The sequence below is a fragment of the Jaculus jaculus genome, chromosome 1, assembly GCF_020740685.1.
Source record: "Jaculus jaculus isolate mJacJac1 chromosome 1, mJacJac1.mat.Y.cur, whole genome shotgun sequence".
In the NCBI taxonomy this organism is placed as follows: domain Eukaryota; kingdom Metazoa; phylum Chordata; class Mammalia; order Rodentia; family Dipodidae; genus Jaculus; species Jaculus jaculus.
In genome coordinates, this window is record NC_059102.1 from 247,876,118 (window position 1) to 247,899,035 (window position 22,918).

At 47.9% G+C, this 22,918-nt stretch overlaps 1 protein-coding gene across 5 annotated transcripts; it reads right to left on the minus strand.

Annotated features, from left to right (window-relative positions):
- Positions 1-896: 896 nt before the first annotated feature.
- Slc9a5 (solute carrier family 9 member A5) lies at positions 897-21,905 on the minus strand. 5 transcript variants are annotated; one of them, XM_045139842.1, is made up of 17 exons: positions 21,713-21,802; positions 17,347-17,366; positions 17,064-17,195; positions 13,685-13,848; positions 13,400-13,478; positions 12,939-13,116; positions 12,207-12,427; positions 11,787-11,989; positions 11,467-11,556; positions 11,300-11,370; positions 10,437-10,566; positions 9,776-9,864; positions 9,503-9,629; positions 3,763-3,933; positions 3,240-3,309; positions 2,511-2,642; positions 897-2,210 (listed from the first exon to the last, which is right to left on the minus strand). In XM_045139842.1, the coding sequence occupies exons 3-17, from the start codon at positions 17,185-17,187 to the stop codon at positions 1,738-1,740; spliced, it is 2,322 nt and encodes a 773-aa protein (XP_044995777.1). In that variant the 5' UTR covers positions 17,188-17,195; positions 17,347-17,366; positions 21,713-21,802; the 3' UTR covers positions 897-1,737. The 5 variants fall into 5 exon arrangements, with proteins under 5 accessions (XP_044995777.1, XP_004661757.2, XP_044995770.1 ...); XM_004661700.2 differs by having other exon boundaries at positions 17,064-17,366; positions 21,713-21,905; XM_045139835.1 differs by lacking the exon at positions 21,713-21,802 and adding an exon at positions 21,427-21,520 and having other exon boundaries at positions 17,064-17,366.
- Positions 21,906-22,918: the final 1,013 nt, after the last annotated feature.

The window sequence follows — 22,918 nt, forward strand, 5'->3', positions numbered from 1 at the left end:
TAGGGGGAAAAAAAAAAACATTTTGTGGGGGAGCAATTTTGAGGTAGGATCTTGCTCTAGCGCAGGCTGACCTGGAATTCACTGTGTGGTCTCAGGGTGGCCTCAAACTCACGGTGAGCCTATTACTTCTGCCTCCCAAGTGTTGGGATTAAAGGCATGTGCCACTGTGCCCAGCAAAAAAAAAAAAAAAAAAAAAAAAAAAAAAATTGAATAAATGGATTTCATAGTATTTTATCTCAAAGATATTTTCTATAAAATGTCGTCCAAAGCTGGGTATGGTGGCACACACCTTTAATCCCAGCATCCGGAAGGCAAAGGTAGGAGGATTGCTATTGAGTTCCAGGTCAGTCTGGGCTACAGTAAGACCCTATCTTGGAAAAACAAAAATCCTTCAGATGCAGAGGGAATTGAATTTGGGGAATGTTATCTAGAGATTTCTGGATCCTACACTTCTCTGGTTTGTCTCATAAACTCAGGATAACCAACTCCTTTGAGACTGCCTTCCCACTCACCATGTACAGAAAGACCCTTTTGTTCATTTGTCTTTCTATAGTTCTGTGTGTAGATATTGTATCTTTAGGCAACGTAGACCCTGACTTCTGGGGCCACTCTCCCTGCTAACCTTTCCCATTTTATGGATTCCCACTTCTGAGATCTCTCCCCACCAAGCTCATACAGTAATCCTGTAGATTGCTACCCCATGTCCCCTGCTAGGGGAACAATTGTTGGAAGAGTGTGGGAAAGGTATGAGACAATCAGGACTAAGTCCTGCCTAAGATCCACCTGCCCACCCCCCAGCACACACTAATGCTCTATCCCAGAAATCCTGGGGCATATAGATACCTTCTTATACCCACCCCTAGGACTCCCAGACACATGTACAGAGGACATTTATCCATCTGAGATGTTTAATAGATCTTGAGCTCCAGGTACAAAACAGGCAGGGGCTAACCCCAGGAAAACTACCTTTCACTCATTCACACCACCCCCCAACACTAGATCCAGGTATCCCAGCCCCCACAGCAATGGATCAGTGGCCCTGGGACACTTGGTTGAGACCAGAGGCAGTAGACTGGCTAAGCAACAGCCCTGAACTGAAGCCTGGCCAGGGCCTAGGTCCTGGAAACAGAGGCACCATTATCCCAATATCTGGCAGCTGGAGAAAGGGGTGAAGACCAGATGTGGAACCAGTAGGTTCCCACTGCCTAAAAAAAGTGAGCATGGGTAGCTGACCCAACAGTTTAGCTAAGCCCAAGGTTGAGGCCTGCTTGATGTCTCACTCCAATCACTCTGAGGACCAGCACCTCACTGAGCTTCGCTGTCATGGCACTATCCCTGACCTGTTGGTGGGGAGGAAGTAGAGGATAGGGAAGACCAGCATCCACTGTGGAACAATGCCCTTGCTCTGGGGTCAGGAACAGCTGCCAACAGTGACTCCAGGGAAGATGCCCTGGGAAAGGGACATCAGCTTCGGAACTAACCCCAAGAACTCTGGACTGGATCCTGAGTTATTAGTGAAATGGAAGGTGGAAGGGGATAAGAGCAGGGAGAGGGTAAGAAGGGTCCCAGTGAGAACCAGCCCAGGAGACCCCACTGACCTAGCCCCAAGGAGGCCCAGTTTCCACTTCAGTCCAGGCCCCTCTGGCCCCATGCCAGGCTGAGTAGACTCTTCTGCCTGTTGCCTGAAGAGCACTCCCCACAGGGGCTCCACACCCTGCTCCTCCCCAAGGCCCTGGGCTACAGCCGGCTCCCTCTATTGAACTGGATGCACCAGTGGGAGTTGGCAGTGCCAGGACTAAGATGAGTGTGGTCCTTGTGGCCCATGAGGGGCTGCAGCTCCTGCTGCTGGGGGATGTCAGCACTGCTTTCACTGCGAGAGCGGCCAGCCTTGGCCAGACTTGGGGGAAAGGCAAAGCTAGAGCGAGGGTCAGAAGACAGGTCAGGAGGGACTTGGGGCTCTTCGATGCCCAGTGGGTGGGGAGGCAAGCGGGTGAGAGTAGGGGCCTGGGTACAAGGAGGGGATGCCAGGCTCTCCAAGGATGAGATGCTCTGGTTCCAGCCCGTTTGCATGTCCACGGGCACAATCTTGGTGGTTTCTGAAGACACGTACACGGCCAGGTCTCCCTGCCCACTCTTCCAGGGTAGTTCCTTCTCTGCACAGGTTGGGGAGGGGGGAATGATACGTGGGCTAGGGCACACCTCAAGGCTTCCTAGAGACAGAAAGATTACACATGAATAATTGTTTTGTTTCATATCCTCAAAGTATAAGCCTGTTCTCGCAAGTAAATACAATCCACAGTCACCATGCCACATGCACCCTGACCACTTGTCACAGTAAAGGCAGTGACATAAAGGGAGAGGAAGTCCCTGGGGCTCCAGACCAGAGGCTTTGCTGGTGGGTGCCTTTTCTGAGCATAGCCCAGGTAGTTCCTTGGAGCAGAGGCCATGAGAATGGGAGGAAAACAGCTTGCTTCAGAGGGGAGGGAGGGAGGTAGCAAGGAAGCCATTACCTGAGACCTTGCCCTCTTGGAGAACCTCACTAGTGGCTCGAGCCACAAAGATGATCCCTTCATCATCTTCCTTCTCAGTCTCTGAGCTATCGCTCTCCTCCTCCTCAGACTCCACGGTCAGTATCACAGCAGCTGGACAGGGACAAAAGTTGAGTTGGGGTAGCCAACTCAGCAGCTGCTTCTTGGTACCAAACAAGTCCAAGGCAGTTCTGGTCCTCCCACCAGACAGAGCCCATGATGGCAGAGGCACCTACTTTCTCCTTAGGCCTTTTCAAGCATTGGCCTAGTTGAGTAGGGGTTTAAGAGGAAGGGAAAGGAGATTTCAGAGCCTGAGGAGGCAACTAGAAGAAGCTAAATCTTCAGGGGAAGCCACAAGGGTCGCATCTTCCAGCTCCCTCATCTTGTCAGCTCCAGATCAACTGGAAGGCCCACTAGAAGGAACTGGGACATTAGGCCTCAGATTTCACCTATCCTTCAAGGCTCAGGCCAATATCCTCTTCTTGACCTTTCCAAATCCTCAGGGCCCATAGCCATAGTTAGCAATCTCATCACACACAACATAACTGGTTTGATCATTTCCAACACTCAAATTAATTGTGCCCATCTGGTTTCTGATGTGAAAGGCCCAGCTCATGGTGCTAAATGCACTCAGAAGAGGTAATCCAGGATCCTGGCTGATGGGCCCTGCCCTTCCCCTCCTCCACCCTACCTCTGCTGCTCCCTGCTTGCCTGTGTCCTGAAAGCCAAGGTCTCGAGGAGGTTTCCCATTTGTAGCCTCAGCGTTGGCCACACCATCCTTCTGAAGACCAAGAAAGCAAGCCTAAGTCTCTGGTCCTGAATCTGCCTACACCTACCCCTACCCCTATTGCTGGCCTAGTCAGCAGGAATCTGCCCCAATGGATCTACCATACCACTATTCCTTAGCCAACTAGCAGTCAGGAAGTGGGGAGCCTGGAGTAAGCCACACCCATTCAAGGCTCTAGACATATTGGCTGACTGATAGGCTTCTGGAGTTGCCCCTCCAGGGAGTCTGCCCTTCTGCCTCTTTTGACTCTGGTAGCAAGTGATCCCATTGTCAAGAGGCTGCTGTCTTTCTGAAGGCCACCCCTTACCCTTCTGGGCCCAGGAATATCAAATCAAACCCTTGAAGATGATTAAATGAGGGCTGTCTCTAGGCTAGATTCGAACACTTGGGGGCTGAAAATTGTTTTGACCATGGGCCTAAAGGAGGAATCCCAGAAATAGGATGCACCTTCTTGTGGCCAGCTTTACGGAGTCGTGGCTTGCTCTTGGTGAAGCAGATGTTGTGTTTGGTGGACTTGAAGGACTCGAGCCGTCGCTTCATGTTCTGCTGGAAGACCTCCTTGTCCTGTCGCTCCTGTGCATCCTCAGAGATGAAGTGACGGCCGCAGCTAGCTTTGTACTGACAATGACAGCCCCACCCTACCATGAGGCTGGGTACCATGGCCTCCACAGGAACCTCAGGCCACAGCCCCAACATGTTCACCATAGGTCCCACCAGCCTAGCTTTTCCAGAACTAGCCATGTATTAAAAATAAATAAATAAAACAGGGGCTGGAGAGATGGCTTAGAGGTTAAGCGCTTGCCTGTGAAGCCTAAGGACCCCGGTTCAAGGCTTGATTCTCCAGGACCCACGTTAGCCAGATGCACAAGGGGGTGCATGCGTCTGGAGTTCGTTTGCAGTGACTGGAAGCCCTGGCGTGCCCATTCTCTCTCTCTCTCTCTCTCTCTCTGTCACTCTCAAATAAATAAATAAAAATGAAAAAAAATTAAAAAAAATAAAAATAAATAAATAAAACAGAAACATAATGGGAACACGGCCAGAAACTGTATTCTCAGTTCACTGAGGAAAAACTTCCCTTTTTATGGAATTTATTCCCCAAATCTGGCTTTGCTTCTCCCCTAATCTCCTTTTCTTAGTCTATGAAGTGACAAGAGGCAGGGGATCCTATGATTTGTCCCCTGGAGCTACTACAAGACCACATGACCATATCCTTTTTTAGCACATCCATTTAATCTTAGTGACTCATGTACCCAGCCTGCCTGTGCGTTTCTAAGTACGTACACAGTATTCTCTTTCCAGCTGAACTTTCCATATATCCATCCATTTCTATAACTACTATGACACCCAAGTTGTACTCTGGATTTCATCACTATGTCCCCCGACACTCTGGATCTTCTTGGTCCCAACAAATGCTACTTAATTAATTCAAAGCCTTCCCTTTATCTACTCCTTCTAATTATTTCTCATAAGACCAAGCCTGCCACACACTAATGCAGCTTACTTATCTCTACCCTTATTAGCAGTTGCAGTTTAGCAACCTTTTTCTAGTAGTGGTATTTTTAAATATTTTATTTTTATTTATTAGAGAGAATATGCCAGGACTTCTAGCCATTGTAAATAAACTCCGGATGCATGTGCCACCTGGCTTACATGGATACTGGGGAATCAAACCTGGGTCCTTAGGCTTTCTAGGCAAGAACCTTAACTGCTAGGCCATCTCTCCAGCCTTATTTTATTTTTATTTATTTATTTGAGAGAGAAAGAAGCAGAGAGAGAATGGGTGCGCTAGGACCTCCAGCCACTGCAAATGAACTCCAGATGTGTGTGCCCCCTTGTGCACCTGGCTTTATGTGGGTACTAGGGAAAGTAACCTGGGTCTTTTGGCTTTGCAAGCAAATGCCTTAACTGCTAAGCTATCTATCCAGCCCCTTATTGTGGTATTTAATCCCCCAAAGTACTGCTCAGAGCAATCTAGCTCACCTTGTCTTATATCCTGTTTGGTCCCTTTCCTACTCCTCATATTTTCTACTTCCCTGAGTTTTCAAAAAGCTCTTCTGGCCAGGTGTGGTGGCACACTCCTTTAATCCCAGTACTTGGGAAGCAAAGATAGGAGGATCACTGTGAGTACAAGTCCAGCAAGGAACTAGGACTACATAGTAAATGTCAGGTCAACCTGGGCTAGAGACCCTACCTTAAAAAAAAAAAAAAGCTTTTCCGTTGATAATTATGGTTGCCATTTTATGGCAAAACTCTTAAAATTTGGTTGTGATACTTTCCCTCTTGACTAGTGCTTCCTTAATACCAGAAATGCAATTCAAGGTCCACAGTACTGCCCTCTTCTCCCTAATCACTGGTCCTATGGCCTTTGCTCAGGCAGCAGCATGGCCCCAAGACCCCCTTCCACCTCAGGCCAGAGAATCTGTCTGCCATGGTTCCTCTAGCCCTTTCCTCTGCTGGCACCACATCCCCTTCTTCCATGAGTATTCCTCAACATCATTGTTGGCTTTTCCTTCCAATGCTCTCCCCAATGAACTTATCCGTTCTCTTGGCCTCAGCCAACCCTATGACATGATCTGTGGTTTCAAAACACCAGACATCAGACCAGCTGCATTAATCATGTGAGGGTCTGACTAAAGACACAGATTCTCAGTTCCACTCCATACAGCAGGGTCAGAGTCGCTAAGAGATGAACCAGAAGAAGACTGATAAGGAAATTTCTGGTGTATACTCTAAATCTTTCCCTCCAGCCTCTCTCGCTATAATACTATCTTTCAAGTGTATACTATCTCTAACAATATTTCTGGGAGGAATTATAGATTGTGTCATAGTACAACTAGGTTGATTCAGAACTAGTTGAATAACCATACCCCAAAAAATGCTTCATCCATGTCAGTCTGGAGAAGTCTTTAGTAGCATGCCACAGGGCTCTGTCCTCAGCTCTATCCTGTTCAATGTTTTTATGTTGATTTAGATGGATACAAAGTTAACAGGCTTAGCAAATTTTCATGTGATATGAATCTGAGGAGACATTTGGTGGCAGACATGGAATCCAAACGATGGAATGATGGGCTAAATTAAATAAGATGACATTTAACAGAATAAGTAAAAGTTTAGTTCTTTTTAAATTGACTGCACACAAATTGACTGAACCGAACCCATTGACCAATCTTACGCACACATACACAACACAATCATGTACTCCCTGATGTAACACAATAAGAAGCACCTAGCATAGCAATTAAATGTCACTGAATCTGATCAGGTTTCTATATTTAATAACCAGAACACATAAGGAATAGAGAAACATGTTAAATAACACTAGAATACAATCAGCAAAGTCTAGAATAATGGGAAGTTCTCCAAGATAAAGTATCCAGTTTTTTCAATAAATAGCAAGGAGGAAAAAGAAAGAGAGGGGATTGTTATAGTTTTCTTGTGTGTATATGTGAATGTGAATACTCATGTGTGTGCATGCATGTGGAGGCCAGAGGACAGCCTTTGGTGTCATCTTCAGGTGCCATCCATCTTTTATTTATTTATTTACTTATTTGCAAGCAGAGAGAAATGAGAGAGAGAGAGAGAAAGAATGGGTGCCATTATGTGCTTCTGGCTTAGGTGGGTACTGGAGAATCAAACCTGGATCCTTACACTTCACAAGCAAGCGCCTTAACCACTGTGCAGTCGATCTCCAATCCACCATCCATCTTTTTTCTTTCAAAGGTAGGGTCTTGTGTTATCCCAGGCTAACCTGAAATTCACTCTGTAGACTTGGGGTGGCCTTAAATTCAGCGATCCTCCTACCTCTGCCTCCTGAGCGCTAAGATTAAAGGCGTGTGCCACCATCCCTGGCCCACCATCCATCTATTTTGAGAGAGGTCAGTCATTGGCCTGCAACTCACCAAATAGGCTAGATTGACTGGCCAGTGAACTCCTAAAGTCTTTCTATTTCTGCCTTTTCAGCCCTAAGACTATAAGTAAACCCAACGCCTGGCTTTTTCATGTGGGTTCTGGGGCTCAGATTTAGGTCTTGATGTTTGTATAGCAAGTACTTCACTGACTGAGCCATCTCTCTGGCCTGTATTGGGTTGTTTGTTTTCAAGGTAGGGGTCTCATTCTAGTCCAGGCTGACCTAAAACTCACTCTATGGCCCTAGGCAAGCTTTAACTCACAGCAATCCTCCTACCCCTACCTCCTGAGTACTGGAATTAAAGATGAAAGCCACCATGCCCAGCATTTTTTAATAAAAAGACATATATTTCTCAATTATTAATTATGAACTTCATTTGAATCCTGAGTTTAACAAATCAGCTAGAAAAAAATTGAACAGTGAATGGATGTTTGATATAACAAGGAGTTATTTTTGTGATAGATTTGACTTGATTCTGGCATGCTGGGGATCAAATCCAGAACATCATGCTGTATCATTGCCTAGTGTTAGTTTCTTTTTTTTTCAAGGTAAGGTCTCACTGTGGCCCAGGCTGACCTGGAATTCACTCTGTACTCTCAGGGTGGCCTTGAACTCACAGCGATCCTCCTACCTCTGCCTCCCAAGCGAGTGCTGGGATTAAAGGTGTGTGCCACCACACCCAGCTTAGTTTTTAAGAATTCTTGCCAGATGAGCATGGTAAATTCATACATGGTTAAGTTCATCTATGGTAATTTCAGCACTTGGGATGCTGAAGCAAGAGAACTAGGAGTATGAGACAAGCCTGAGCTATATAGTGAGACCCTGTCTCAAAAAATAAAATGGTTTTATTTTAATTAAAGTTTTTGGCTGGGTGTGGTGGTGTATGCCTTTAATCCCAGCACTCAGGAGGCAGAGGTAGGAGGATCAGTAGGAGTTTGAGCCTGAGACTACATGGTGAATTTCAGGTCGGCCTAGGCTAGAGCAAGACCCTACCTCAAAAAAATAAAAATAAAAATAAATAAATAAAAGCTGGGCATGGTGGCACACGCCTTTAACACCAGCACTCAGGAGGCAGAGGTAGGAGGATTGCCATGAGTTTGAGGCCACCTGAAACTACATAATGAATTCCAGGTCAGCCTGAGCTACAGTGAAACCATACCTCAAAAAAACAAAAATCAAAACAAAACAACAACAAAGTGTAGGCAGGGTGTGACAGGGGTATATAGACTATAAAAAAATTTAATCATGCATGGATAATTATTATAGATGGGTGATAGTTATTTTATTCTGTCTACTGAAGTTTTGCATAATAAAAAAGTTAAAAGGAACAAAAAAACCACAAGTTGGATGAGGTGGGGTTTGACAGCCATAACTGAGAATGAAATGGGGGATTGGCAGACTGTGAGGATAATATGGGACCCCAAATGGTGAGCTCAATCAGAGGTCCTGGGCTGTAGGAACAGTAAGTTCTAGAACCAGGTAGGCTCAAGAGCCCTCCTACCTTGTGTTAAACTAGACATTATAATTAGAGTAGCACTTTCTCAAACTTCTATGGCCAGAACATATATATCATACTGGGCTTGGGGTACGAGGGAGGGCCTATGGAGCTTGAAACCTCTGAAGCTTATTCTGCAGAACCTTAAATCAGGATAAGTTCATGCAAATTAAGCCAGTTCTATCTCAGTGTTCTAAGAACCTTGTCGGCTATACTGCCAGGAATAATAATAGCCAAATGTTCATTTCAAAGGGTTCCAGATAATGGCTTGCTGCCCCCTTGTGGGGTCGCCAGAGATTCCCTCCTGGATAGAAGGGTTTCTTCTTCCAGTCCCAAAGCTTCAGGATCTACACTGGACAACCATTAGCTAAAACAGAGGCTGGTCTTCCCCATGCTAGACCGGTCCCACCAGCTTCCTCAGTGCCCTTGCCTCTGTCTATGACTTGCTTCTCCAGTGCCCCTCAAAGTACCCTGTCCTCTATCTCCTCTCCCCTCAGGGCCAATCTTCAGGTCCTGTGTGTCCTTCTTCCTACCACCCAGCTTCTAACCCATCTTGATCTCCACCCCTCAACTCATGCTTCCAATCTGTTGTATATTCCACTACCAGAAAGGACCAGCCCTTCCTCCGAAACAAACACACACACACACACACAATGTAACCATGACCATCAACTGGGCATCTACAGCTCAACACAAGCTGGTACCAGCTGCTTCTTGAGCTTCTGATCACAGCCTCTACCAATCGTCCCCACCACCCTCCAAACTCATAACCTGCCTGCTCTCACCCTGCGGCGTGGCTTGTAGAGACCTCCACAGAGCAGATGATGCATCGCTGCATCCTCCCGGTCCCGGCCACTGCGCACTGTGTCAATCACCTGCAGATCCAGACACGCTCCACTGCCACTCTCCCTCCTGCAGGAGGCAGGGACATGTGTGCTGGGGAGGCCAAGAGAAGAGCAGAGGCAAAGGTGCTAACACAAATCTTCCCGAGAAGGGATTCGGGGAGTGGGCCCAGTGGAGAGGAGCTTGGTGAAGGGTAAGGGGCCTTATGGACTCACAGCAGGTTGGTGACAGAGGTCTCTGCCACAGAATTTCGGCTAGGCATAGAGGGCAGAGTGAGGCCTGCAGAGGACAAGATGTGGCCTCCCTGTAAGAGTCAAGATTGAGATCAGGAAGGTGAATAGTGGCCCAGACGTTCAGAGGACAATCAAGAGAATAACATTAGCAATTATTTTGATTATTTTGTTTTGCTTTTAGCCAGTGCTGAGAATTAAACCCAGGGCCTCACACATGCTAGGTATTACTGAGCTATACCCTCAGGCCTTATTTTGTTCTTTTGCTGTGCCAGGTACTGACACACTTACACTGAATTTGCAGAGTCCAACATAGGTACCTTTATTCCTGCTTTCTTATCACTAAGGAAACTGAGGCTCAGGCAATATAAGTGACTTACCCAAGGTCACAAGCTTGTAAGTACTAATAGTTGAACCGCATCTGCTGACTCCAGAGTCCAGCTGTTCCCACCTTTCTGTACTGCCTGCCAGACTGATTGTCAACACCAGGCCAGGCTGGTTCCTGCAGCTGTGACTTCACAAGACCAACGAGCCAGCTGGGAATTCCAATTCCCTGCTCGATGCTAACAAGCCTGCCTGCCTGACATCCATCTCTGCTGACCATCTGTTCACCTACCACTGGCCTTCCTGGTAACTGCCGGCCTACCTGGTCCACAAAGCTGATGGCATCGCGGATGTTCAGTCTGTAGTACACATCCCAGATCTGGTCCCGGATCCGGTAGGCTGACCGCCGCATCAGCAGCTGACTCAGGTACTTCTTGTCAAACTGTTCCCACCTACAGAGGATGCCAGGCCCAACCCTGAGTACCGACCCCAAAGTATGGCTGGCTAGCCCTTCCTCAATGGGACAGGGACACTGCCAGCACTGGCCTGGGCTTTCTTGGGATGGGTCTCAGCCAAGGAAAATCTCAAAGCTAGTCCCTGCTCTGGTGGCATTTATGGGTTTAGAAGACAGCCATAAGACAATTTTAATTAAAATTATTACTAATTACTGTAAAAATTACAACCATGACAAGAACTATGGAGGATAATTGTAGAATATAATGGGATTTGTCCTAGTCAGAGAGGCTAGACAAGTCCTCTCTAAGAAATCAATGACTGTGGTGCAATCTGAAGGACGAATCAGTTAGGTAAGTAACAGGGAGGTGAAGGAGTGTTCTAGTAGATAGAACTACACCCACTATTATCGCAATAGCCGGGTTTGGACAGTAAGATGGACCCTGAGGCTCTAAACTAGAGTTCATGTAATTAGCAAGAAACTCATCAAAGGCAGAACAGAGCATGAAAGGACTGGAATTTGGCTAGTGCCAGACCATGCAAGGCTGAGCAGACCACCCTTAGGAGCTTTGTCTTATCCTGAGAATGCAGGGATGCCACTGAAGGGCTTCAGGCAGAGGTCACCCAGCCTGAACCTGACTATGTCCCTTCTCTGAAGAGTGGCATATCCCCCATGCTGCCCTGGATGGTGGGGCAGCTGCTGCTGAAGGAGCCTCGGGGCAGCTCCCTCACCTGTCCCTCCAGTAGTGGTAGCCATGGTGCCCCACAACGTCCTCCACTGCAGCCAGAATGTGGTCAAAAGTCTAGAAGGGGGGTGGGTAGGGGGACTGGATCAGGACTCTGCCAAGATAGGAGAAGGGAGAAAGGGACAGGTGGAGGGATGGGGCTCTGGTACCCACGTGCTCATGTAGCTCCTGGTTCAGGGTGGGTTTGTGGTGCTCACTCCTCTTCACCTTCAGCCACTTGACCAGCGGCTTGATGGTCAAGCCCTATGGACAGGTATGAGGTGAGCCCTGCCCTATTCTGTTCCCTGCTACCTTTTTCTCCCTATAATTAAGCCTTAGCTCTGTCCACCCCCCAGACCCCTTTGTACTCAAAGCCTGGGAAGTCAAGTCCCTGCATCCCCCAATGAGAAGACAAGCCCTTGCCCCAGGAGGCTCTAAGACTCCCCCTTGGCCTGCCAAACCCTCTCTTTACCCAACCTCATTGGCACTCCCACCTGCACGATGACTGTGAAGAAGACCACCACAATAGTGGTGGCCACAAAGTAGTCCTTGGCAGGGACCTTGGTCCTGTCCAGTAGGATGACGAGAGCAAAGGCCACAGCCCCCCGCAGGCCCCCATAGGACATCACCACCTGGTCAATCTTGTCCAGAGGGACCAGCCGGAACTGATTCAGCACCCACGTCTGCAGGACTACGCCTACAGCAGGAGGGAGGCCAGCAGGAGCAAGGCGTTGGGAGTGGAGGACACTGGGAGTGGACGGCACCAAGGATCTGGACTAAGGCTTGGCAGGGGCTGGGACAGGTGAGCAATGAGGGAGGCTTAGGAATTGACAAGGATGTGAACTTGGACTGGGGAGTTGTGTGGGAAGAAGGGACAGGGAAGAGCACAAGGAAGCAGAGGGTGCCAGCAATACCGAGGGCTCGGAAGAACAGGATGAAGAAGAGGGTGCCCAGCACCAGCCCAGAGTCCCAGGCCCATTTAGAAGAATCCACAGCTGAGATGCCAAGCAGCATGAAGATGACAGTCTCAGCACAGCTGGCTAGGGTCTTCATCGTATACTTGACAGCTGTACGTGATTTATGGGAGATGTTGGCCTCCACATACTTCTTACAGCCCAGGCCACACATGGTCACCCTGAAAGGGAAAAGCAAGACAGTGTGAGTGAGGTGGGGTCTTGGGGAACTCAGCGTCTGGAATTTGAGTATGCTTCAGGATAGGGGTTTTTCCATCATAGGGTATGAGATTATCCAAGCCAAAGTCCAGGGAAGCATGATAATTGCTAGCAAGTGGAGGTCCTGGGATGAATCCAGATCACCAGGCTTCCCACTCAGTACCTTCTAGGAGAGAAACACGCTGTGACTAACAGGCTTTCTGAGCACCTCTTAGGATGCTATGGCCACCACAGCCAATGGTCCTTTCAGTGCAGCCCATATTTTGGGTAAAGGAAGAGTTAGCCCTTAGGTGTTGAGGGAAGTTCTGGGTGCCAAGACAATCAGTTCTCCTAAGTACTAAGTTTGAGGTGCCCACTACCACAGAAGTTCAGGGAGACCTCTGTATTTCTTAAGGTCTTGCTTCCAGATATATGCAGGTTGACCATCTACAAATCCCCTTCCCTGTGACTTGCCTCAGTGCCCCCAGTACTCACGCAAGAATGGCAGAGAGGGAGGCCATTTCAGCAGTGAGGTAGGCTGCATAAGCCAGGAGGAAGACCAGCAACGGCTCGATGATGCGGACCCGCTTGGTGAAGCGCGTGGTCAGGGCCAAGAGGAAGGCAAAGACTAAGCCCACGGCTGCCCCGCCCAGACTGACCACAAACAGGGAGGCTGGGGGAGGAGTGGGTTGTCAGCAGGACCCTGGCCCGGACCTTCCCCAAGCTGTCTAGTAGGGAGTACAGGAGAACACCCACCATACTCCCTGGAACTCAGAATCCTAGACCAGAATTCCAGGTTAAGCCCCTCCCAGACCCCATTTCTCCATAGAGGAGATGAAGAAATGAGGCAACTGGAACAGCCTCTTCTGTCCTGATCTCAGGTAAATGGGACTCAAAAACCCAGAACCCAGGAGAGGCAGACCTTCATTGTTAGCCAAGTTGGGGGAAATACTGACCGATTCCCTTCAGGTAGTCAGTGGCCTGCACGTTGGCAGAACCCATCTCCACAAAGGAGTTGCAGACTTTGTACAGCACCTGAGTAACAAGAGTACAGTCAGGGGAGGAAAGGGGAGGGGAGGAAAGGGGAGGAGAGGTGGGGAGGCTGTTGGAGTAGGGGAACACTTAGACCTTATTTCTTCCCCAAGGGGCTAAGATGAAAGGTCTGGGCCTAATCAGATGTCTGACTGACCACAGCATGGCTGTCTGGAGTCAGGGTTTGGCTGTCTCCTGAGCGCTCTTACCACAGTGACTGCATCATTGAGCAGGGACTCGCCAAAGACGATGATAAAGAGAGTCTCATTGACATGCACCTCCTCAAAGACAGCCAGCACAGCCACGGGGTCCACTGCTGAGATGAGGCTCCCAAACAGCAAGAAGTCCAGCAGGCCAGCTTGCACTCTAGGAGCTATCAAGGGAGAGACAAGATAGAGCAGTAATTGGTGAAGATGACTCTGCCTCCTACAGCACTCCCTGGGATAATGGCAGAAGTTACCCCCTCCTCCCAAGAAAATAACCATCCATAGGATAAACTCAGAAGTTTCTCTACAAGAAAGAAAGAAACAAAGGATTTCAGGAGACCTGAACTGCCTATGCCTAAGGCCTGGCTTTGACTTATCAGTTGTGTGATATGGGCTCTTGTCTGTCACAACTCTTTTAGCCATACCTCCTCATCTGCCTAAATCACAAGATGGTTGCAATACCCAATTCAGGTGGTACTAGTAATAAACACTGCAGCAACAGTCAGAGTAGTCACAAGCAGGTAGAAGTGGCTGCTGACTGGCCTTATTAAGTAAGATAATAAGAGAGCTGGGCTTGGTGGTGCACACCTTTAATCCTAGCACTCAGGAGGCAGAGGTAGGAGGATCACTGTGAGTTCAAGGCCACCCTGAGACCCCTTAGTGAATTCCAGGTCAGCCTGGGCTAGATAGTGAGACCCTACCTCAAAAACCAAGATAAATAAATAACAACAAAAAGTATAACAAGAGAGCTTTCTCCTATACCTGTGGTTCTCAGCCAAAGGGATGTGACATATACAATTCTCAACAGGAGAGGAACAGCTGAAAACAGTATGAAAAGTAGCACAGGTGGGGCTGGAGAGATGGCTTAGCAGTTAAGGCGCTTGCCTGCAAAGCCTAACAACTCATGTTCAAATCTCTGTGTCCCACGTATCCAGATGCACAGTGGCATAAGCATGCACTGCTGCACATGCACCACAAGAGGGCACAGTCATCTGGAGTCCATTCATAGCAGGCTGAAGGTTCTGGTGTGCCCATTCTCTCTCTCTCAAAAATAATTTTATTTTTAATTTTTAAATTTAATTTTATGGGGAAGAGGGACAAGAAGGTATTGAGAAGCAATTAAAGAATTAAATTGTGTTCTAGAATTAAAATTGTCAGTTAATAAAAATAAATTTTAAAAAAGGAAAGAATCACAAGTGGGATTTGAATATGTCAGATAATCTCTATGAGCCCATTTCCCTATGAACATATTTTAAATAATAATATCTGCTTCAAAAATTTTTCTTATTTGTTTGTTTTTTTTTCCAAGGTAGAGTCTCACTCTAACCGAGGCTGACCTGGAACTCACTCTGTAGTCACAAGCTGTTCTCAAACTCACAGTGATCCTCCTACCTCTGCCTCCCTGGGTGCTGGGGATTAAAGATGTGCACCACCATGCCTGGCTCAAAAGTTTTTAATTTAGCCAGTGCTTAATACATAGTAAGGACCAATACTACCTATTCTTAGAAGTACTACCACCACTACCACTAGGATCTGAGGCCCTCTCTTTCCTTTCTGCCCCACACAGTTCACTTCTTATTAGGAAAACCAGATTGGAATTCCCAGCTGGGAATTGTAAATCTCTCCCTTTACTATGAAAGAAGTTTGAATTACAACATCAGGATTGAATGGAATCCTTGGGTTAGGAAATGAAGGGATCAGGAGAGGGTCTAAAGGCAAAGAACCTCAGTAAAATGGAGACTAACCACTAGACCTGATACCAAATTATTTTAAGGGGCTCTACTTTCTCATCTGGGAAAATGAGAAAATGGGAAAGATTATACTCCAACAGGGCTGCTATGAAGAATCAATAGAAAAGAATGCCCAGTGCAGTGGCTTGCATTTTGTGGATGTAAAATATATATTTATTAAAAATATAGGGGTGCTGGGCATGGTGGTGCATGCCTTTAATCCCAGCATTCAGGCGGCTAAGGTAGGAGAATCATTGTGAGTTTGAGGCCAGTCTAAGACTACAGAATGGGATAGAGTAAGACCCTACCTCAAAAAAAAAAAATAATAATAATAATAAATACAGGGGCTAGAGAGATGGCTCAGTGGGTAAGAGCAGAGGAACTAAGTTTGATCCCCAGCACTCACATTAAAAGCCAGGCATGGCTGTTCACACCTGTAACCCCAGAGCTGAGGGAGGGGGCAATTGGAAGATCTCTGGGACTCTCTGGTTAGCTACCAAAAAATAAGTACCATGTTAAGTGAGAGACTCTGTCTCAAGAAAATAAGGTGGGAGATCAATGTAGAAGGTCATCTGATGTCTTTCTCTTACTTTTGTACACATGCATATGGGGTATATACATCTGCATCCACATACCTGCATAATACACAAAAATAAAAGTAAATAAATAAATAGGGCTGGAGAGATGGCTTGGCAGTTAAGGTGCTTGCCTGTGAAGCCTAAGGACACAGGTTTGATTCCCCACATCCCACAAAAGCCAGATGCACAAGGTGGCACATGTGTCTGGAGTTTGTTTGCAGCAGCTGAAGGCCCTGGAGCTCCCATTCTCTCTGTGGCTGCCTCTCTCTCAAATTAATAAAATATTAAAAAAAAACAAAAACAAAAAAACAGCCAGGCATAGTGGCATACTCCTTTAATCCCAGCACTTGGGAGGCAGAAGTAGAAGGATCACCATGAGCTCGAGGCCACTCTGAGACTACATAGAGAATTCCAGGTCAGCCTGAGCTAAAGTGAGACCCTACCTCGAAAAACAAAACACAAACAAACAAATAAACCAGAAACCTGGGCTGGAGAGATGGCTTAGTGATTAAGGCATTTGCCTGCAAAGCCAAAGGACCCAGGTTCAATTCTCCAAGACCCACGTAAACCAGTGGCATATGTGTCTGCAGTTCATTTACAGCAGCTGAAGGCCCTGTTGCACCCATTCTCTTTCTCTATTTCCCTCTCCCCCTCCCTCCCTCCCGCCCCCCTCTCTCTCATAAATAAAAAGCAAAAACCTGAGTGCAGCCAGAACAGTAAGCCCTTTTAGGAATGGTAAGCTGTGCCTCAGGGAAGCAGGGCTGACAAGTGGCAGTGTGGTAACAGAGGGCAGAAGGCAATAGAGTGTTAATACAGGCTCTCCAGTCTCAACAGCCCACACACAGCTGGGAGCCAGGCCTCTGTTCAGCTGTCATGCTGCACAAGCACAGACTCAACTGGCAGGGACTAAAATGAGTGCTGAAGCCCATATGGAGCCCTGTCTTGAACTCCAGGTGAAAAGAAGCTCCCAAACAGCACCCAGGGAGTGGCTGTCACCAGCGTCTGACCTTCAGAGCTGAAGGAGCGGGGAGTCAGGGAAGATCTGCCAACAGCCCGGGTCTTAGGATCACTTACCCACAAGTCCAGCCTGCTGCAGGCCCCAGAGGGCAACGCCTGTTGTGAAGGCATTCCAGAGCGTGCCCACCACAGCATAGGTGAGGATGGCACCCAGGTTGTCAAAGAATAGGCGGCTAGGCATGAAATAGCCTGAGTCCAACACGATAGGAGGCAGCAGGAAAAGGAAGAAGGTGCCTGGCTCCAGCTGGTACTCAGCTTTCTTGGCTACAGCCAAGACAATGCCCCCTAGCACCAGGCCTAGCAAAATCAGCAGGCAACTTTCAGGGACCAGAGATGTTACCTTCCGGGAGAGGTGAAACACTGCAATGCAAGAAAAGGGCAGCACGTATGAGCACATAGAAGATCCCTCCCACACGCTGGCCCATAACATCCTGTCTCAGGTTAGTTAGTGTCAGAATCCCTGACCCGGGAACCAAGGGAGGAAAAAAGAAACAGACCTCCTATAATCTCCAGCCTCAGGGGCTACAAACCCTCCACTGCAGCAAGGTCTTTGCTTTTTTTTATTTTTATTTTTTTCCTCCCTTTATGACAGTATTCCCTCCTCTCTATTCTCATCCTCAGGGACTGACCCCACCCCTCTCTGACCTCCTTTCACCATAGCTATTATTTGAACTTAAGCAAATGCTAACCAGTCTCCCTTTTTTTAATTTTTAATTTTATTTATATTTGAGAAAGAGAGAGAGAATGGGTCTGCCAGGGCCTTCGGCATGAAAATCAGAGTCTGAGAGATGCAGTTATCTATCCCAAGATCACGGAAGTATTAAATGGAAGACCTAGTCTTCAAACACAAACAGCCTCAATTTAGAGACCTGATATTTTTGTCAGCTAGGTTATGCATAGAGAAAGAGATTGGGGATGGAGAGACGGCTTAAAGGTTAAGGCACTTGCCTGCATGGCCTAAGCACCCATGTTTTATTCCCCAGTACCCATGTAAGCCAGATGCACAAAGTGGAGTATGGGTCTGGAGTTCATTTGCAGTGGCTGGAGGCCCTGGTATACCCATTCTCTCTTGCTTTCTCTCTTTCTCCTTCCCTCTCTCCCTCCCTCTCTCCCTTCCCCCCCCTCTCTGTCATAAATAAAGAAAATATTTATTTTAATTCTAAAAATATAAGATGAGCATGGTAGCTCACACTTTAATTCCAGCATGTGGAAGGCTCAGGCAGGAGAATCATGCCAGCCTGGAATACAGAGTGTATTCTAGGTCAGCCTGGGCTAGAGTGAGACCCTGCCTCAAATAATTTTTTTTTTAATTTATTTATTTGAGAGCGACAGACACAGAGAGAAAGACAGATAGAGGGAGAGAGAGAGAATGGGCGCGCCAGGGCTTCCAGCCTCTGCAAACGAACTCCAGACGCGTGCGCCCCCTTGTGCATCTGGCTAACGTGGGACCTGGGGAACCGAGCCTCGAACCGGGGTCCTTAGGCTTCACAGGCAAGCGCTTAACCGCTAAGCCATCTCTCCAGCCCTCAAATAATTTTTTTTAAGTCAGAATATAGCTCAGTGGTACAGAACATCCTATCAAGTCTGAGGCTCTAGAGTTCTACCAATCCCTGGTACTATCAAAACAAACAAACCCTTAGAGCCAGGTATGGTAGCACATACCTATAATCCCAGAATTTGAGAAGCTGAGAGAGGAATATTGCTGTGAGTTCAAGACTACCTTGGGCTACATAGTAAGATCCACCCAAAAGATAAAACATTTTGTACATTGCTTTAATAGTAAGCAATCAATACGTGTTACTGCTAGTATGCTATGATAAATATCAATATATTACATTATTATATATTATAGTTAGGGATCTCTAACTATAATTGTGTATGTGTGTATATAAATATCCTCCTAGAAGCATTGTAGCCCTCCTAACTTAATGTGCACTTCATTATATGGACTCAGTTTAAAAAGCTTTGCATGCTGGAGAGATGGCTTAGTGGTAAAGGCACTTGCCTGTGAGGCCTAAGCACCCAGGTTTGATTCCCCAGTACCCATGTAAAGCCAGATGCACAAAGTGACACATGCATCTGGAGTTCATTTGCAGTGACTAGAGGCCATGGTGTACCCATTCTTTCCCACCCTCCCTCTCTCTCCCTCTCTCTCTCTCAAAATATTTTTAAAAAATTTTTTTCCCTGGAGCTACAGAATGAGTTCCAGGTCAGCCTGGACTGGAGTGAGACCCTATCTCGAAAAACCAAAAAAAAAAAAAAAAAAAAAATTTTTTTTAAAGCATTGGGTTTAGTAGTCAGGTGTCCACACTTTCTTCTTGCCTTACCAGTTTCTAATTATGTGATCTCAGGTAAAATATTGAATTTACTTAAACTTCCATTTCTTTTCTGTAATATGGTGGAAATAGCCATCACAAAGGGAATAAAGAAAACAATATGAAGTGTGAAAATGTGTCTAGTATAATGTCAAGTGTAGGGTAGATTCTCAACAATTGATTATTTTATTTTGTTTATTTGAGAGAGAGAGAGACAGAGAATGGGCACGCCAGGGCCTCTAGCCACTGCAACTGAACTCTAGACACATGTGCCACCTTGAGTATCTGGTTTTATGTAGATACTGGGGAATCAAGCCTGGGTCCTTTGGTTTAGCCAGCAAGTCCCTTAACTGCTCTCCATCTCTCTAGCCCCTTAACAAATATTAATTAAATTTCACCTTGGGGTGGGGGGAAACATGTGTCTAGGAAAAGAGGAGAGAATAATGAAAGGGGGGCTTCTAACACTATTGCTATATTGTCCCTTAAAATAAATACAGTTCTTAGACAGGATATATGGCTTAGCAGTTAAGGCACTTGCCTATGAAGCCTAAAGACCCAGGTTTGATTCCTCAGGACCCACATAAGCCAGGTGCACAAGGTGGCACATGCATCTGGAGTTCATTTGCAGTGGCTGGAGGCCCTGGTATGCCCATTCTCTCTATCTGCCTCTGTCTCTCCAATAGATTATATATATGGTTCTCCCTTGGGCCCTTCATCTTTCTCCATACAATCTCTGAAGTGATGGTGGAGGAAACCTCCCCATTAGCCTGTGTGTGAGCTCCTATGCCAAAACAATGCGTTCTGGAAACTGCACCCAAAGGACCCAAGACTGTCCCTAGCATAGTGAAGTCTACATCAATATGTGTTGGATAAAAGGTAGGAACTTTCTGGTAATGAAACTGGGAAGTGTTCCTGAACATTTTGCCTATATTTTCCAACCTATCTGAGGATTTGGGGAGGGGAAGCTGGTGAGAAGGGAGAGGTCTTCTTACTCTATAGGAGGTGTCATCCAAACTAGAAAAAGCATTATGATGCATGAAAGAAACTATACCTGTTGCTATAAACCCTAACACAAAAATTCTTCCATAACCCACAGATTTTCCACAAACCCAATCTTTAGTCCAAACCGAAGGCCAGTATCATCTTGTTGCAGCTGGGCCTCCAGAGATCAGTCACAGCTTCCTCCACATTCAGCCTGGCCTTTGATGTCCCTCCTCTCTCCTTTCAGGGACCCTATTTCAGCCTTGTCTCCTCAGCATATATGCACCAGTCCCAGCCCTGCAATCCAAGACCTATCATAAAAGCCAGCTCTCTGGCAGAATCAGGCTCCCTGAAGGTATTTAGAGTTCCACTTTCCATTATTAATCCCTGGGCTGTCAAGGCAGACTGGAAAGATCTGTTCTTGCTCAACCCCCACCCCACCCCCAGCAGTGTCCCTGGCAGGGAAGGGGGCAAATTTTAGGCTGTGGCATTCATGAAGTCTGTATTGGTGAGACTGGAGTACAGGCTGTGCCAGCATAAATGGGGAGTGAGTAGCAACACTCAGCTATAATTAGTCACCCCCACAACAAAGCCTGCACAACGGAGAGAAAGGAGGAGGGTCTCTGTTGGGAGGAGGTGCCCACTGGCTGCTCAGAAGGGGGAGCGGGATGGAAAGGACAGGCAAGGAAAAGCAGCTGTATTGAGGTGAGGAGGTTAGTTTGAAAGCACAGCCTTCAGTGTTGTGGGGTCAGATGGAGATTGGACACAATATGAAAGCACCTAGGGTAAACAGCACACAGTAAAGCCCCAATAAGTGGAAGTTTCTTATACCCCGAAGAGGAAGGAATATGAACTTGAAGGGTTGGGGAAGCACATCTAGGCACCAGAAGGCCGAGGCATTTTTAAGTGTGGTACAGAGGTGAGCTATACAGGAAAAGTAGCCGCTTACTATCTCAAGAGAATGGACCCTTGGCCATGGCCTCCAGTGAAGGAAGGTTTCTTAGAATCTAAATACCTGGGTTCCCGGGAGAATACTATCTCCTGGATGTCCCCAAGCATCCTCACCATGGACAGATTTCTGAGAGACTAGGCACTGGTGGAGGAGCGACCTTAAGGAGATTTACTGAGGGAGGCTCACTGCAGGGAAAGGGGTGAGCAGAGAGAGCAAAGGAGCCCAAAGATGGAGCTGGGGGTGGGAGGCGGGCAGCTAACCCTTCAGGAAGGCAAACCCTCAGAGATCTCGCGGCAAGACGGAGGAAGGAGACCTACAAGAGGAGACACGGAATTGGATCTGTGGAATCCGAACCTAAGTCCCTTTACAGGACAAGAAGTGGGCCTATCTAGACATCCAGGGGTTGGGGGCGGGTCCGCAGCCGGCCGCCGGCCTGGCGCACGCACGCACGCACTCACCGATTTTGGCCAGGCTGGCCACTAAGATCCACAGGGCCACCAGGTAGGGCGCCTCCACCTCGTGCCACTGCCAGCGGAAGAGCTCCAGACCTGGAGGAGGCTCGTCCCGCGACACCAACTCCTGAGTGGGCTCTGCTGTGGTCCCCGCCCCGGCCATGGGCAGCCCTAGCAGGGGCAGTGCGGCGCGCAGCATCCTGCAGCCGGCCTCGCTGCCCTCCCGGAACCGCACGACCGCCGGCCCCGCGTCGCTGCCGCCGCCTACCGGGCGCCCTCGCGTCACAGGCACGTGGGGCTCGCTGCCCCCAATCCGGGCTCCGATACCCCCAGGCCAGGTCTGGACTCTGAGACCCTGCCCTGGACGCCCGGAGTCAAGATCCCCTTCTCCATCTCCTCTAGACCAGCCCGCGTCCTGAAACGCACTCCCACACACCACCCCTCGCCCAGATTGCGGGGAGGGAGCCACTACCCCCGCCCCAGGGCCGCGGGAAGAGCCGCCCAGCCCAGGTGCCCAGGCTGCGGGACCCGGCGCCACGACGTGAGAACGCCAGGGGGCACTACGCCGCCGCCTTCCGCACAGCCCTTTGGAAACCCGGGACCCCCTTCGGGTCCCCTCCCGGACCAGAGCTGCGCACGCGCACTAGGCACCCTCGGAAATCCTTGATGGACAACGCTGCCCACAATGTCCCCAGAAACCTAGGCCCGAGACTAAGTCTAGCTCATTTCGGCTGGAAAAGGTAGCTTGTACCTCTTCTTTTCCGCGCCGACTGGCACCACCTTTCTTTTCCCTCAAACTGGGGAGTTCCATTCACCTTTTCCCATGTAACTCCTTTAAAAGTAGGAGCGATCTACCTAATTTGGGACATTTGGCTCATCTGGCTCCTCCACTTCTCAGTCAAGCTGAGGGTACCCATCCCACTTCTTTCCCCACACTGACGGGAACATGTGCTACCTGCCTCCTCAAGCTGACTCATTCCATTCTGTTTCGAGAAAGGACACCCGTCCTCTTTTCCCCATAACTGAAAGGAACTGATTTTATCTTTCTTCAAAGCGGTGAAATCTACTTCACTTTTTATTTTTATAAATTATTTTGGTTTGTCGAAGTAGGGTCCCGCGCTAGCCCAAGCTGACCCGGGATTAAACTATTGTAGTCTGAGGCTGGCCTTGAACTCACGGCGATCCTCCTACCTCCACCTCCCGAGCGCTGAG

Coding starts and splice junctions, on each gene's coding strand:
- Slc9a5 (XM_004661700.2), bottom strand. CDS start 21,905: ATGCTGCGCGCCGCACTGCCCCTGCTAGGGCTGCCCATGGCCGGGGCG. Junction 13,479..13,684: donor TCAATGATGCAGTCACTGTG/GTAAGAGCGCTC, acceptor CTTGTTACTCAG/GTGCTGTACAAAGTCTGCAA. Junction 13,117..13,399: donor TGACTACCTGAAGGGAATCG/GTCAGTATTTCC, acceptor CTCCTCCCCCAG/CCTCCCTGTTTGTGGTCAGT.